Below are 12,411 nucleotides of genomic sequence, written 5' to 3' on the forward strand. Positions count from 1 at the left end.
ATACCTCTACTGATTCCTTTATTCCACAGGAATAGCTACCAGAGTGGGTGTCTTCTCATACATTGTTTGGCAAAACTAGGAAAAAGAAAATCCCTTTGGTAACAGGACATGTACTAAACTACATCAGTAATATTTTGGTAAAGGGACAAGTCTAAGCTATCTTTCTTGTTTAATTGTGAATTCTACAAAGCCTAAACTGACCCTGTGCGAGACAGTACAAGGCGAGTCTCCTGCAGGTCCAGGGAAGTCAGCTAGTTAGTATTTGAAAGCAAGAAATTGGCTGCTGCTCTTTAAAGACTCGTGTCTCTCAGGTGGGCGCAGCTGCCTGCCTGCCCTGCCTGCACTGTTTCTGTGTAGCTCCCACTCCTCTAAATTCCCCTAAATCAAGCAGTCGTGGTCAAAGAAGCCCAGCAGTGACACGGAATAGCGACAGAGGCAAGACACTGACCTCCCTCCCTGGGCTGCGACTAGAGCAGCCCTTAGCTAGAGCTGCCTCCCCATCAAAAAATCCAGGGCAGGGAGCTTACAAACCTCTTTCCGCAACGCAGAGGCCGCTCGGTTATTTGCCCGCTCCAGGGAGCCGATGCCCTGCGGTCTGCAGCCGTGGGCTTTGCAGGTCCAGGGTTTGCGGCAGCTCTGCGACGCTGCTGTAGCGTGCGGGGTTCTGCATGGGATCCTCCTTCCCATCCCTGCGTAGTGGTGCGGCCACTTCACTGGGCTTGGTATTTAAAAAAATAAAAAAACAAGGAGGGGGGGGAAAAAAAGCACCTTACCTGAGCAAGTAATATTTTGTAGTAACTTTGAAACAGGGTAGCTTCTTTCCACACGCTGGCTGGGACTGCAGACTGCACTGGTAGGGCGCCTGTGGTAGTTTTCTTTCTGCTTCTACTAGTGACACGCTAAGGCTTTACAAAACTTGAAATTTCTTTTAGATACATGAAGTATTGAAGAGGTAAGTACCTCTTCTGTCCTATCCAACATCTAATTACACTAGAGGGTATCCTGGCAAGTCAATATTGCCTCTTTTCCCGGAGGAGTGCCCCGGGAGAGGTCGTTTTTCTCCCTCCCAAAATTCAAAATTTTGAATACAGTGTCTGTGAAGAGAACTCACCACTGATCAGCTAAAGTAGATACTAATCTGAAAATGATTTTTTTCTTCCTTATTTTCAGCTGTTCCATATTGATTTTGGTCACTTTTTGGGGAATTTCAAGACTAAATTTGGTATTAATAGAGAACGAGTTCCTTTCATCTTAACCTACGACTTTGTGCATGTCATCCAGCAAGGAAAAACGAACAACAATGAGAAGTTTGAAAGGTAAGTGTTAGCAGTTCAGCTTTTTAAGCTCTCAATTTCCAGAAGTTATTTTCACCAATGATACGTAACCTATAGCCAATAGCTGTCTATATGCACGAAAGCAAGTAATTATCTGCCTGTTGGAGAAGATGAAAGCTTGGTAGTCATCAGTGCAGACAGCACAGTTCAGACTCTTACGTAGTCTTGCTTTATAAAATCGTACAGCTTGCAGCCTTCATTCCTTTGCCTCATCTTCCTTTCTGAACAGATTCAGGGGTTATTGTGAAAAAGCCTACATGATTCTGAGGCGCCATGGTCTTCTCTTCCTGCACTTGTTTGCACTGATGAAAGCTGCTGGCCTGCCAGAACTCAGCTGCTCGAAAGACATTCAGTATCTGAAGGTAAGAGAATCAGAGCCCCACTATGGTTAAAACTGAATAACTGGTCTCGTAGCTCAGCGAGGAGGAGGAGTTCAGTGTGTGAGGGCACATTCTTTGAAGCAAATGAGTTCCAGAAATCACGAGTAGACGTCCATCATTCATGTGCAGGACATCAGAAATGCCAGGTTCTGTCGCTCAGGAAATAACTTCAGATTCTTCAGCACCAGGGCAGCAGGTACCTTGCAGAACCAGCTCGCAGGGCAGGAGGCAGAGCTCTTTGGTTGTGTATCGTTTCCTCTTCCCAGGTTGCCTCTTAAACGGTAACAACCTGGCTGGCTGGAGCAGGAGCTTTGTACAGGAGCTCTAAAACCCCTGCTGTTTCCCTACTCCCAACATCAGGGTAGGATGCATGTATTTATCACAATGAAAAAACCTTGTGCAATTATAAAAACTATTTAAAACAATTCATGGCTACTGGTTTCCTACTCGGTGCTCCTTTCAGTGGAGTAATTTCTTAGCGAGAAAACATTTTAATAGTTGAGCAGCTAATCATTCAGTTGGACTTTCAGTGAGGCTACACTGATTTCTGCCTCTTACCTTCAGGATTCCTTGGCTCTTGGGAAAACAGATGATGAGGCACTGAAGCACTTCAGACTGAAGTTTAATGAAGCCCTGCGAGAGAGCTGGAAAACCAAAGTGAACTGGCTGGCACACAACGTATCCAAAGACAACAGACAGTAGAGCCACATCAGCCTGCACACTTGCTCCAAGAGAATGTCATACCTGCACTGAGTCCAGCAGTTGTAGACAGGTTTGTAAAGACTGATGAATGTTGCCATGTTGAAGATCCCGCACCCGTTCCCAGAGATCAGACGTTTCTGCACGACTAAAAAATGATTGGACTGTCATCAGCTGCATAATCATGTCTGCTGTAGATCTTTGGGGGACAAGGGAGAGACATGAGGCAATAAAATTACTGCATACAGTGAAAGGTAGGTGGATGTACTGTATCCTTAAGGACTCCTTAAACTTCAAATACATCTTCTAATGGAAGAGGTCGGACAGTTATAACATCCTTCCAGTGTGTTAATGTGTCTATTTCTATTTCCTTGAAAATTTAGCTGTACACTGAGAACCTACTATGCCTGTAGCTCTTGTATCATAGCCCATCTTCCAGGTCCCCACCATCACAGCTCAGAGGCATTAACTTCACCATGTGATTGCTCCTCCTACCCTGTTCCAGTGTGCACCAAGGCAGGTCAGCTGAAATCACCACTGAAGCTGGCTTGGACAAATTGTTTTACTCTGCATTGTGACAGGGTAAAAACATCCGTGCTGTCGTGTTACCTTCTCTCTGCTACAGAGGCCAAAGCATGCTGAAACTGAACTGGAACCCAGCCATTGCGGTCAAAAAACTGGTGCCACGAGAACAGGCTGGGGTTGACCAGTGGGTTAGGAATCGTTTGCTTCCCTAATTCAGGATTTAGTTGAGCCTCAAGCAGTTCCTGGGTTTCTGCGTTCATTCTGTTTATAAGCCTGACAACAGCAAGATCGCATTTTCAGCATTGGTGTGTAACGTGGGTTGCTCCGTGTACCTCCAGTGTCCGCTGGGGCAGACGGTACCGTTCTGTGCCTCAGTTATTGGGCCAGCCTGGCTTCCTGTGTAAGGACAGAGCAGTGCCAGATGAGCAGGTTTAACACTGAAACAGTAAGTTGCTTCTTAGCTCTCATCTTCTTACAAATTTATTCCCTGTCCCTTTTCCCACTCTTCCTCCTCTCCACCACAGTACACGACGCTTTGTCTGTTACTGGAGCTGGTGTGCAAGGACTGTGTGGCTGGGGGGGGTTCAGCCAAAGAGCAAGCTGCGCTCACCTGTGCCGGTACCGATATCAGGACAAGCTGCCTGCTCCAGCCTCCTCCTGTTCTCACTGCTGCTGCCGTCTCCTTCCCAGGCAGAATCTCCCCTCTCCCACCAGGTGCTGTCATCAGTCACATATTTCTTCTTGTGTGTCATATTTTTGCCTCCAGCTCGCCTCCCCACCTGGGGAGCAGTGCTGAGCACTTCTGTTGCACAGGGACAGATGACCAGGAGCCGCTGCCACCCCTCAGTGCCTCGCCCGAGCACGGCCGGGCGCAGCAAGCAGGCTGCAGCCGCGGGTCATGCTGGAGGAGAGGTAGGGTCTTTGGTACCTGCTTCCTTTAGCAGTCCCCTGCGGCGCTGCCCTCCATTTCCCCACGAGCTCCACAGCACCAGGTTCCTGTGGGTGCTGTTGTTCCTGCTTGTAAGGAGTAGCATTGTCTGATTTTCAAGACACCCCTGAAGCTGAATCCTGTATTGGATTTGTATGCTCTTAACTAGGCTGAGCAGCTTTCTTTTAAACTCTTTTACTTATGTAGGTAAAAAAGGCTACAGGCATTTCGGATCCTGTTTCTCAAGTGACAAGAGATGCGTGCATCGTCAAATGATGGACTGCTCTCTCGTGTAAATTTAGCTTTCATCCCTGGTTTAGAATTCCCACAAAACCAGGAAGTGTAGGACAGAGGCTGAACTGGCCTGTTTATTTGTAAAAATCAATCTTCCCTGTCAAGGGATAAATTTGATTTGATAGTATTTTTGCATCCAGCACACAGGTACAACTTATTCCTGATTCTTCAGCTCTTTTTCGTACTTTAAAATCAGGTACCCTGTACTTCAATTTTAAAAGAATGATGGCCTACACTGGCTGTTTAACTCCACCTTTTTTTTTTTTTTTTTTTTTTTTTTTTTGTTCTAAGAGGACCAGTTCAAATAGATTTGTTCTTCATCAGCTGCATAGCTAAGTTAAAACTGCCTTAAAAAAGTAACTTCTACCTGTAGTAGAAATGAACAGTAGTAGGCAATACTAGGTTGGGTCAGTGAACGGACTATGAAACACCTTTAACAAACGCCTCCCTCACTACATACAAACAAATGCTAGCAGATGACAATTTAGTGTTACGCAGTTGCTAATTTAAATTCTAAGTACCTACTGCTTTTAAATTCAAAGTACTTACTGTTTATTTTCGTAATAGATGTTATGCTGTGAAGTCTGTTCTCTCCTGTTTTGTATATTTTAATATAAACCAGGTTGCCTCTCACAGAGCACCGGTTACTGGAAGCAGCAGTGATGCAGAAAACTCATTTTAACTTTACAGAACCCATGTAGATCCCCTTTTTCCACCCCTTTCAAATGATGCTGTCTGTGACTGAGAAGCAGCCGGAACATTTCAAGACAGACGAGCACGTGCCCTTCCAAGTGATCCAGATTACTTATTAACACATTCTCTGTAACAGCCCTTCAGTATATAGTTTAATAATAAGTAGTAAGGAAAGTATGTTTGGAGCAAGGAATTTTTTGCTCTGTGTTACAGACCCTGCTCCGCTAGCTAGAACGGAACGCTAGCTTCACGTCTTCCCCTGACGACGCGTTTGCCCATAACACTAGGAAAAGAGCAGCGGCGAAAAGTGTACGAACCGCCGCTGCTTCCAGGGCGGAGGCTGACCGCTGCCTCTGCTGCCCACTGTCACCCTCCCTCTGAGGGGGGGTCTCCTGGCTCTAGAACGGTATGCAGCTGCCTGGAGCTGAACAGCAGATAGTGGTCTCAGGTATCAAATAAAATCTGAGAACAGTAAATACCTACTTGCAAGTGGTAGTAGTATGAAACTGAGCTGGTCAACAGATTATTAAACCATCAGACCCTTTTTTTTTAGCTGTTGTAAGTATTATAATTTTCCTTTCCTGTGCCAGATTATATAGCCTGAAGCTTCCCAGGCTAAGAGGGTGCTGGATGTCACCATTTAAATTAGGAGCAGGAAGATGCTTCCATCCCATTACAAACAATCCCTGTTACTGCAGGGACTTGGACAAACGCAGAAGTTTCCCCGGGGCAGCAGACTGCGATGTCTGCGCGCAGCTCGCGAGGCTGGGCGTTCACGGCGAGACGCTGCCGCGCACCATCTGATGACTGTGCTGCTTACCTGAGGTTTTTTCGCCCAGAAAAACAGGTCACGTGATGCTAATTCCTAGTTAATAGGCAGGACTGATGCACACAGTGAATGGCTGGTGAGCACCTGGTCTGTGCATCAGCCTTTGTCACCCACCCTCCAGGATAATGCTTGTACCAGGTTCCACCACTGTCCTCTTAACGATTGATGCCATCTTTTGTAATTCTTTGACAGCTGTTTGTTTTAAGAGCCAGATTTGTATAGACCAAGCATTCCACACCCAAACTTGATGGAGATACAGAAAATTTGCCACAATCGTAGAATCAAGTAAGGTTGGCGGGGATCCTGCTGGAGTACTCAGTAGGAAATGCAAAAAGGAAAACAGAAGCCCAACACTCAAGGTCTAATAGTTGTTTTGCATTAAAAGAAAATACTGCAGGCTTTAGAGCTCTTTGCATCCTGATCAGTGAGAGAACAGCAGGGAGATGCGGGCATTTCTGACCTCTGTGTTCCCTCTCTTGGGCTGGCAGGCCCAGAGTTCCCTGTGGCCACACAACTTTGCTTCACTTTTGAGAACAGGTAAATATTGCTATCTCGTTCCTCATTAAATTAATTTATAGAGCAAAAAAAATATGCAAAAATATCAGGCGCCACGCAAGCCGAGATGCACTGAAACCACAACCACCTGATCAGTGGTTTGTACATCCCTGGGGAAGGGAAGCAACGTACTGCAGCTCTGCGGAGGCACACGCAGTTCTCTTGCGTGGCCCCAGAGCGGCCATCCGGGCTCCTGCCTGCCACGCTGCAGCAGGGCTGTCTGGCCTAGGAGCTTCCCTGGCCACGCGTAGGGACTCGGGTCGCAGACTCGCAGCAGGTCACGCCTTCAGCCGCTGTTTTGGTAGCGCTTCCAGAAAACTCCGGCCCTGATGCCGTTTTACAGACGTACAAAGCGCAGTGGCTCACGTCAGCTGTCCTTCAGTTTTAGAAGTGCAATAAACCAAAGCTGTGTCAGTGCAAACTGCAAGAACTGAACAATGCCAAAGGTGTTTCTCAATCCAGCAGAGTGTTACAGAGAGGTTACTTAGTCTAGAAAATGGACTTACCTACAAGAAGTACCCTTGAGTCACTGAGTGGATCTTCCTCCTCGTCCACCCCTGGAATGGTGCCTTGAAGGAAACCGATGACAAAGCAGCAGCTCACCTGATGGTTCTCACCAAGCTGAATTGTACTGAAGATTGAAACTTCAATCACTTTCACAAATAATACATTTCACTATAAATAAGTACCTTCTGACTTTATAAATATGCTCAAAGTGATACCCCTTTCTATTTATTTAGAGATGTTTCTGTGATTATTTTTTTTAACTCTGTACAAACTGATTGTGCTTATTCTGTTGCCTTTGAAAAAAGAAATATTTTTTTAAGCCAAACCACGATTCTGTAAGAAGAGAATGTTTACATGTTTAACTTTTCAGTTGCTGTAGGTACATGTTTCGTAAGTCAAAAAATAAAGAAAAGGGTTGACAAATCGTACACACGTGCTGCCAGAGTCTTTCTATGAGAGATGAACAAACCCAAAACTCTTCTACTGCCGCCAGCAGAGGCAAATTGCCACCCAGGTAATGTAACTCGATTCAACTCTGTTCTATTCAATAAGAAATAAATGCAAACAACCTTTAGAACCAGAAATTTATTGTAGCTTATAGACTTTCCAAACTGACCTGTTACCAATATACACATCTGAAAAGTTATACCGACAGTGGCTACAAACTGCATCGGGACATTTACAACCTTTCAGTATTACCATCAAGTCATGATCAGTTTTGGTCTAAAATACAGCAGCTACAGCAACAGCATATGGAAGGATAAGTCTTCTACACATTAACACAGGACAACTGTCAGACATAAGTTAAAAGTTTCCCAGTTTACTTAAAACTAGCAGTTATATTACCACGTAAGTAGTCAAAACCATTTCCCCATTTTAGAAATCTAAAATTTTACATTAAAAAAAAAAAACAAAAACAAAACAACCCCCAAAACCAGTAAGCTAGCTGTGTGGGTTCTCTTCCCTGCTCCCAGGTCCATCTACTATGGTAAAAGGCACTCCGCAGCCGAGCCTCACCCCAGGTAAAACCCACCACAGATCGCATTACACACAGCGCTAGGTGAGAACAGGTCTGCTCTGAAAATCAAAATGACAGAACCATTTGGATCCATCCTTATCTGTTCTCTCTTTATAGAAACATTTGGATCCATCCTTATCTTTCCTCTCTTTGCTGTGCCCCCCTTTTGGCTCACTCGTTGCTCCTCCAGCACGCTCACCCAGCGCAGCCCTTCCCTGCCGTGTACCCCCAGCCGCTGAGCAGCCTGCTGTGAGCTGTGGGCTCTGTGCACCCAGAGCCGAGGCAGACCACATCCACGATGAGCCAGAACTGGAACTGTGCTTACCGTGCTGAGGAGCGAATGGAGTCCTAGTCTCCTGTGACAGGCAAAACAAGTTACTCTCTTTAATTCACCTCCAAACGTAAAAATCAAGTAAGCAGATACTCATCATTCAAGGCTCTGCGTAAGATCAAATAAAGTTAAATAAGACCTGCCTTACAAAAAAACGAGCACTCTCCACCATGGGGTCATAACTTGCTTTTCGTACCTTTCAGCTATTTCTTTAGAGAAGTCCTTTGCATTTCCAAGTTAGAACTGTGATCCAAAACAATAAAAATCCTCTGGACTTGGAACAATATTAACATGATTCCCAAGGATCATTTATGCTCTAGTTCTTCACCAGCAGGTAAACACAATTACCAAGTGTAAACAAAGGCTTAATACACCCACAGTCCCAGTTACTGTACAAGGGGCTACAGGGAACGAGGAGGAGTGTGTTTAACAGAAATGAAAGCAGCTATGCCCCAAACCCTCCCACTACCAGATCAGAAAAACTGAACAGCAAAAAAAAAAAAAAAAAAAAAAAACCCCACAAACACCTATCGATGTAGACTGGTAGCCAAGGTGCGCAGGTACACAGGGCTCAGGCTTCCCAGCTTCACTTACCAGTGTAAGGATCAACCAGCTCGGTGACCAACCCGCCCTGGCAGCAGGACGGACAGACCATCCCTGCACTGCGGGCAGCCTCACGCTAATTAACAGGAGCCGCGGCCACTCACCACAGCAACAGCTCCCTAGTTCGCCCACCAGCCAAGTAGTGTTTTTTTCCCAATAATTTAAAAGCCCTTATGCCAAGACTTAATTGAAGAAAGAAAACAACCATATTGCACAGGGCAGTTGAATGTCTGCAGAGGTTCCTAAAGCCTTTACAGCTTCTCACAAGCTTGTCTGTTCCCGTTGCAAAAATAAAAGGAGATTAAAGAAAGAAGAATTAAAGCAAAACCAGAGCGGGGCACGAGTGCACATGGCAGTCAAGGCCAATGACACTGTGTTACTGAAGCATCTATGCTAATGACTGTGCCCGTGCTCCTGCTGCAGTAGTATGAGACGTAATATTTCATGCTGCATGGTTTTTTTACTTTAGCATGTTTGAAACCCCAATCCCTGTTTTCACTACCACAAATGACATAATTACATAATTCCAATATATTTACAAAATATTAAAAAGTCTGTTAATCTTCTACATATTAACGTCATTCTGCCACTTTACACATGCACTAACTTGGGGAAAAAAAAATTAAAAGAAATCAACAGGCTGAAATGAGCAGCTTTACCCTTTGTCAACGAGCATTCTTTGCGTCTTTTAGAACGAGAAAAAGGAACAAAGCCAAGTTTGTTTCACTGAGCAAAAAAAGACAGTCCAGAAATTCATGTGCAATGGCTACAGATCAGTAGAGTCACTTAGCTGAGATGACACGGAGAAAAAAGTGCAAGGTGGTTCCTCACATAGCGTAAAAAAAAAAATCCAGTCACTGAGGCCTGGCTGAAGGAGAAGAGGTGCTAACTACAACCCTAGGGACAGCACCAGGAACTAGCTGAACACAAACACGGGGTGGGGGTGGGTTGAAGCTACTGGCCAGAATATTTTTTTTTTTTTTTTAAACACCATGAATCCTCGGTAACAATGGAGCGTGTTACAGCGGAGTCTTCTAGGGCAGAAACAGAAAGACGAGGGGAGCAGCTAGAATCAATAGCTGAGGGTCGAGTCATCCCATTCCAGCTGCTGCTGTCTATTCACGTTCTGTTGGTCCTCCTCCTGCTCTCCCTCTTCCTCCTCACTGCTTTCAGACTCTGCACTAGTGATGTCATCTTCTTCTCCATCTTCACTTTCTTCTTCCTCTTCCTCCTCTTCCTCTTCACTGCTGTGTTGATCCTCGTAAGTCTGTTAAGACAGAAATTCACTGTCGGTATCATAGTGGCCAAAATTCTTTTTAGTCTTCTGAATTCAGGCACAAAGCACCACATTAACAAAGAGCTATTACAGATTCCTTACTGGTTTTAGGAGTTCAGCAGTAATTAGGCAACCAGAAAAGCAAGAGGAAGGAGCGGTCTTTAAAACAGCTTCGTAACATTGCTACCAATCCTGTCACTCTAAAAACTAATTCTGAAGTGTGATCCTGTACTTCAGACTCTACTGGAAAAGGATCGCTCAGCAGGGTCACACAAGAGCATTAAGGCTGCACATCTTTCTGGTTCCCCATTTTCTAAAAATTCAGATGTCAGCCACAGGAGAGGAAACATTGCAAACACAGATGTTTCAACAAACAATTCTTGCCACTTGGGAAAAAAGCCGCCCATGGTTAAGGTAGTGTGCAGCATGACAAACACTAGTGCTGGACACTGACCTGTAAAATCCAATTACGTATCACAAAGCTATAACCCGCGCAAGATCCCAGACAGAACTGCTCTTGGAATTTGCCACTTTGGCACATTTGTTAAAAATTCACAGCTAATGTCTGTACTCTGTGTCCACTGGTTGGTTTTGCTCTGCTACTCCGTAATCACACCCATTACAGCTGCAAAAGGGCGTTTTTTGCTTAAGTGCTGAGACACCAGCTTTACCTCCATGGGGTTCACGGTGATGGTCAAAGCAGAGTCATCCCAGTCCATCTCATTTTCCTTTCCAGTGTCCTGGTCGCGCATCGTTCTCTGGTGTGCAGCTCGGATTCGGAACACTCCCAGAATAATCATAAAAACCAGGAAACTGACACAAACGACAATCACCACCGTGGCTGTACTTGGAACAACTGCAACAAGAAAATAAAAGAAGTTTCTTAGATGATACTGAGAAGCAACTCTTACACAATGCTCGTAGCTAGTCCTCCGTTCCCAACGCCTGCAAGAGGGAAACGGCATTATACAACTATTAGATGGAGCCACACAGAGGCAGTTTGTCTTAGGCCATTTAAAAAGTCAGCTGGAGATTAAGAATTAAAACTTAGTTCCTTAAGTATAATGACATCCATCTGAAGGACTGACAACACATGGAAAGCAGACTCCACCACACACAGAGACTCCTCCCGAAAATGCCTGTTTTCTTCCTCTCACATCCTACACCCACGCCAAATTAATTTAATTAAAACAGAAAGGACAGATACCACAACTCATCAAGGGAGTAACGCTGCCATTCCTTCCTCATGCTGCTAAGAACAACTCCTGCCCTGGTTCCTCACAGTCCTCTACCTAGGTCTTACAGTCACCTCAAGACTGGCACACCTCCCATTTCCAACGCACACACCAACAGAAAGCTCTCCTGCTGGCAGGAAAAGGTCTTTCACAGATCTCTAGTAATCCACTCCTCCCTGCTTGGGCAGCAGCAGAACAGGACCGAGGAGCTGCTTCGGCTATTAGTCCAACACACTGGTGTAAACTCTGAGCAAAAAAACTTCTCTGCCGCAAGAAGCCTCTGTGACAGTTTAACACCAGCATAGAACAGCTGAAGGTCAGCGACTGAGAACTCTTACCAGAAAACGGGTGAGGGTTAGCCAAGTTGTGACCGGAGAGATCAACAAACGTATGATGCACTGGATGAACAAACTGTGGCTGCGCAGCTATGTGATTAGCATGTTCCGCTGGGTTAGCTGTGTGGATAACATTCACCTAGGAACAAAAAGAGAACGTTAAACTCCAGAAATGCAAGAATTTATTTCTGAAGAGAGAGAAAGAAATTAAAAAAAAAAAAAAATAAAAAAAATTTAAATCTCTGTTTCCCAGAGCAGGCATCCAGTCCTCCTCTGACGCAGCAACGGCTTATCTCGGGGGACAGCCATCCCCATCAGCAGCTCCTCGTATGTCACAACTCCCTGTCACCAAACCCTTCGGTTTCACAGCTCTCCAATCTGTTGTAGTTAGCCTGGCCAAGTCTGTGTACAGACACCAGTTTTTCAGAATAAACCAGATAACGCCAGTTTATTATCAGATTTGGTAGCCAGTCATTTTAATCCCCAAATAACAGTATAAACAAAGATACAGAACACATTAATTATGTTTTCTTCATTCCCATCTTTTCTTATTCTGCTGTATATCTTCAGCTAACAGCAAAGAAAAAAATCCATTATTACAGTCAAAGGGTTAAGAAAAAAACCTATTCTTTAAAGTTTAACCCATGCTGAGCATCGCTGACTTTTAGTGCAACCGCAAGCTCCTCATCTGCACAGCACTGCGTGTTTCCTCGCCCAACAGCAGAGCTAAAGGTAGCCGTCCTGGGGCGGGCCGCTGCGACGCAGGAAGAGAGCACGTGTACTGCAGCACGAGGAAAGCACTTCCAGTTGAACAGTTTGGTAAGATCCCAATTCAAGCTCACAGCATTTCCTCAGGAAACAAAACCACA

At 45.1% G+C, this 12,411-nt stretch overlaps 2 protein-coding genes across 7 annotated transcripts in view; one reads left to right on the forward strand and one right to left on the reverse strand.

The window, feature by feature from the left end:
* Positions 1–7,155, forward strand: part of PIK3CD (phosphatidylinositol-4,5-bisphosphate 3-kinase catalytic subunit delta) — a 33,238-nt gene extending 26,083 nt beyond the window's left edge. For all 5 annotated transcript variants that reach the window (XM_075437432.1, XM_075437436.1, XM_075437434.1 and 2 more), the window contains 3 exons: positions 1,171–1,316; positions 1,564–1,696; positions 2,279–7,155. In XM_075437432.1, the coding sequence (XP_075293547.1) occupies positions 1,171–1,316; positions 1,564–1,696; positions 2,279–2,416 (417 nt within the window). In that variant the 3' untranslated portion in view covers positions 2,417–7,155. The remainder of the gene's footprint in view (positions 1–1,170; positions 1,317–1,563; positions 1,697–2,278) is intronic.
* Positions 7,156–7,314: 159 nt separating this feature from the next.
* The window catches only part of CLSTN1 (calsyntenin 1), a 39,636-nt gene continuing 34,539 nt past the window's right edge, over positions 7,315–12,411 (reverse strand). For both annotated transcript variants that reach the window (XM_075437438.1, XM_075437437.1), the window contains 3 exons: positions 11,546–11,681; positions 10,644–10,828; positions 7,315–9,963 (listed from right to left, as the gene is read on the reverse strand). In XM_075437438.1, the coding sequence (XP_075293553.1) occupies positions 9,769–9,963; positions 10,644–10,828; positions 11,546–11,681 (516 nt within the window). In that variant the 3' untranslated portion in view covers positions 7,315–9,768. The remainder of the gene's footprint in view (positions 9,964–10,643; positions 10,829–11,545; positions 11,682–12,411) is intronic.

Source organism: Opisthocomus hoazin, chromosome 16, assembly GCF_030867145.1.
Source record: "Opisthocomus hoazin isolate bOpiHoa1 chromosome 16, bOpiHoa1.hap1, whole genome shotgun sequence".
Lineage (NCBI taxonomy): Eukaryota > Metazoa > Chordata > Aves > Opisthocomiformes > Opisthocomidae > Opisthocomus > Opisthocomus hoazin.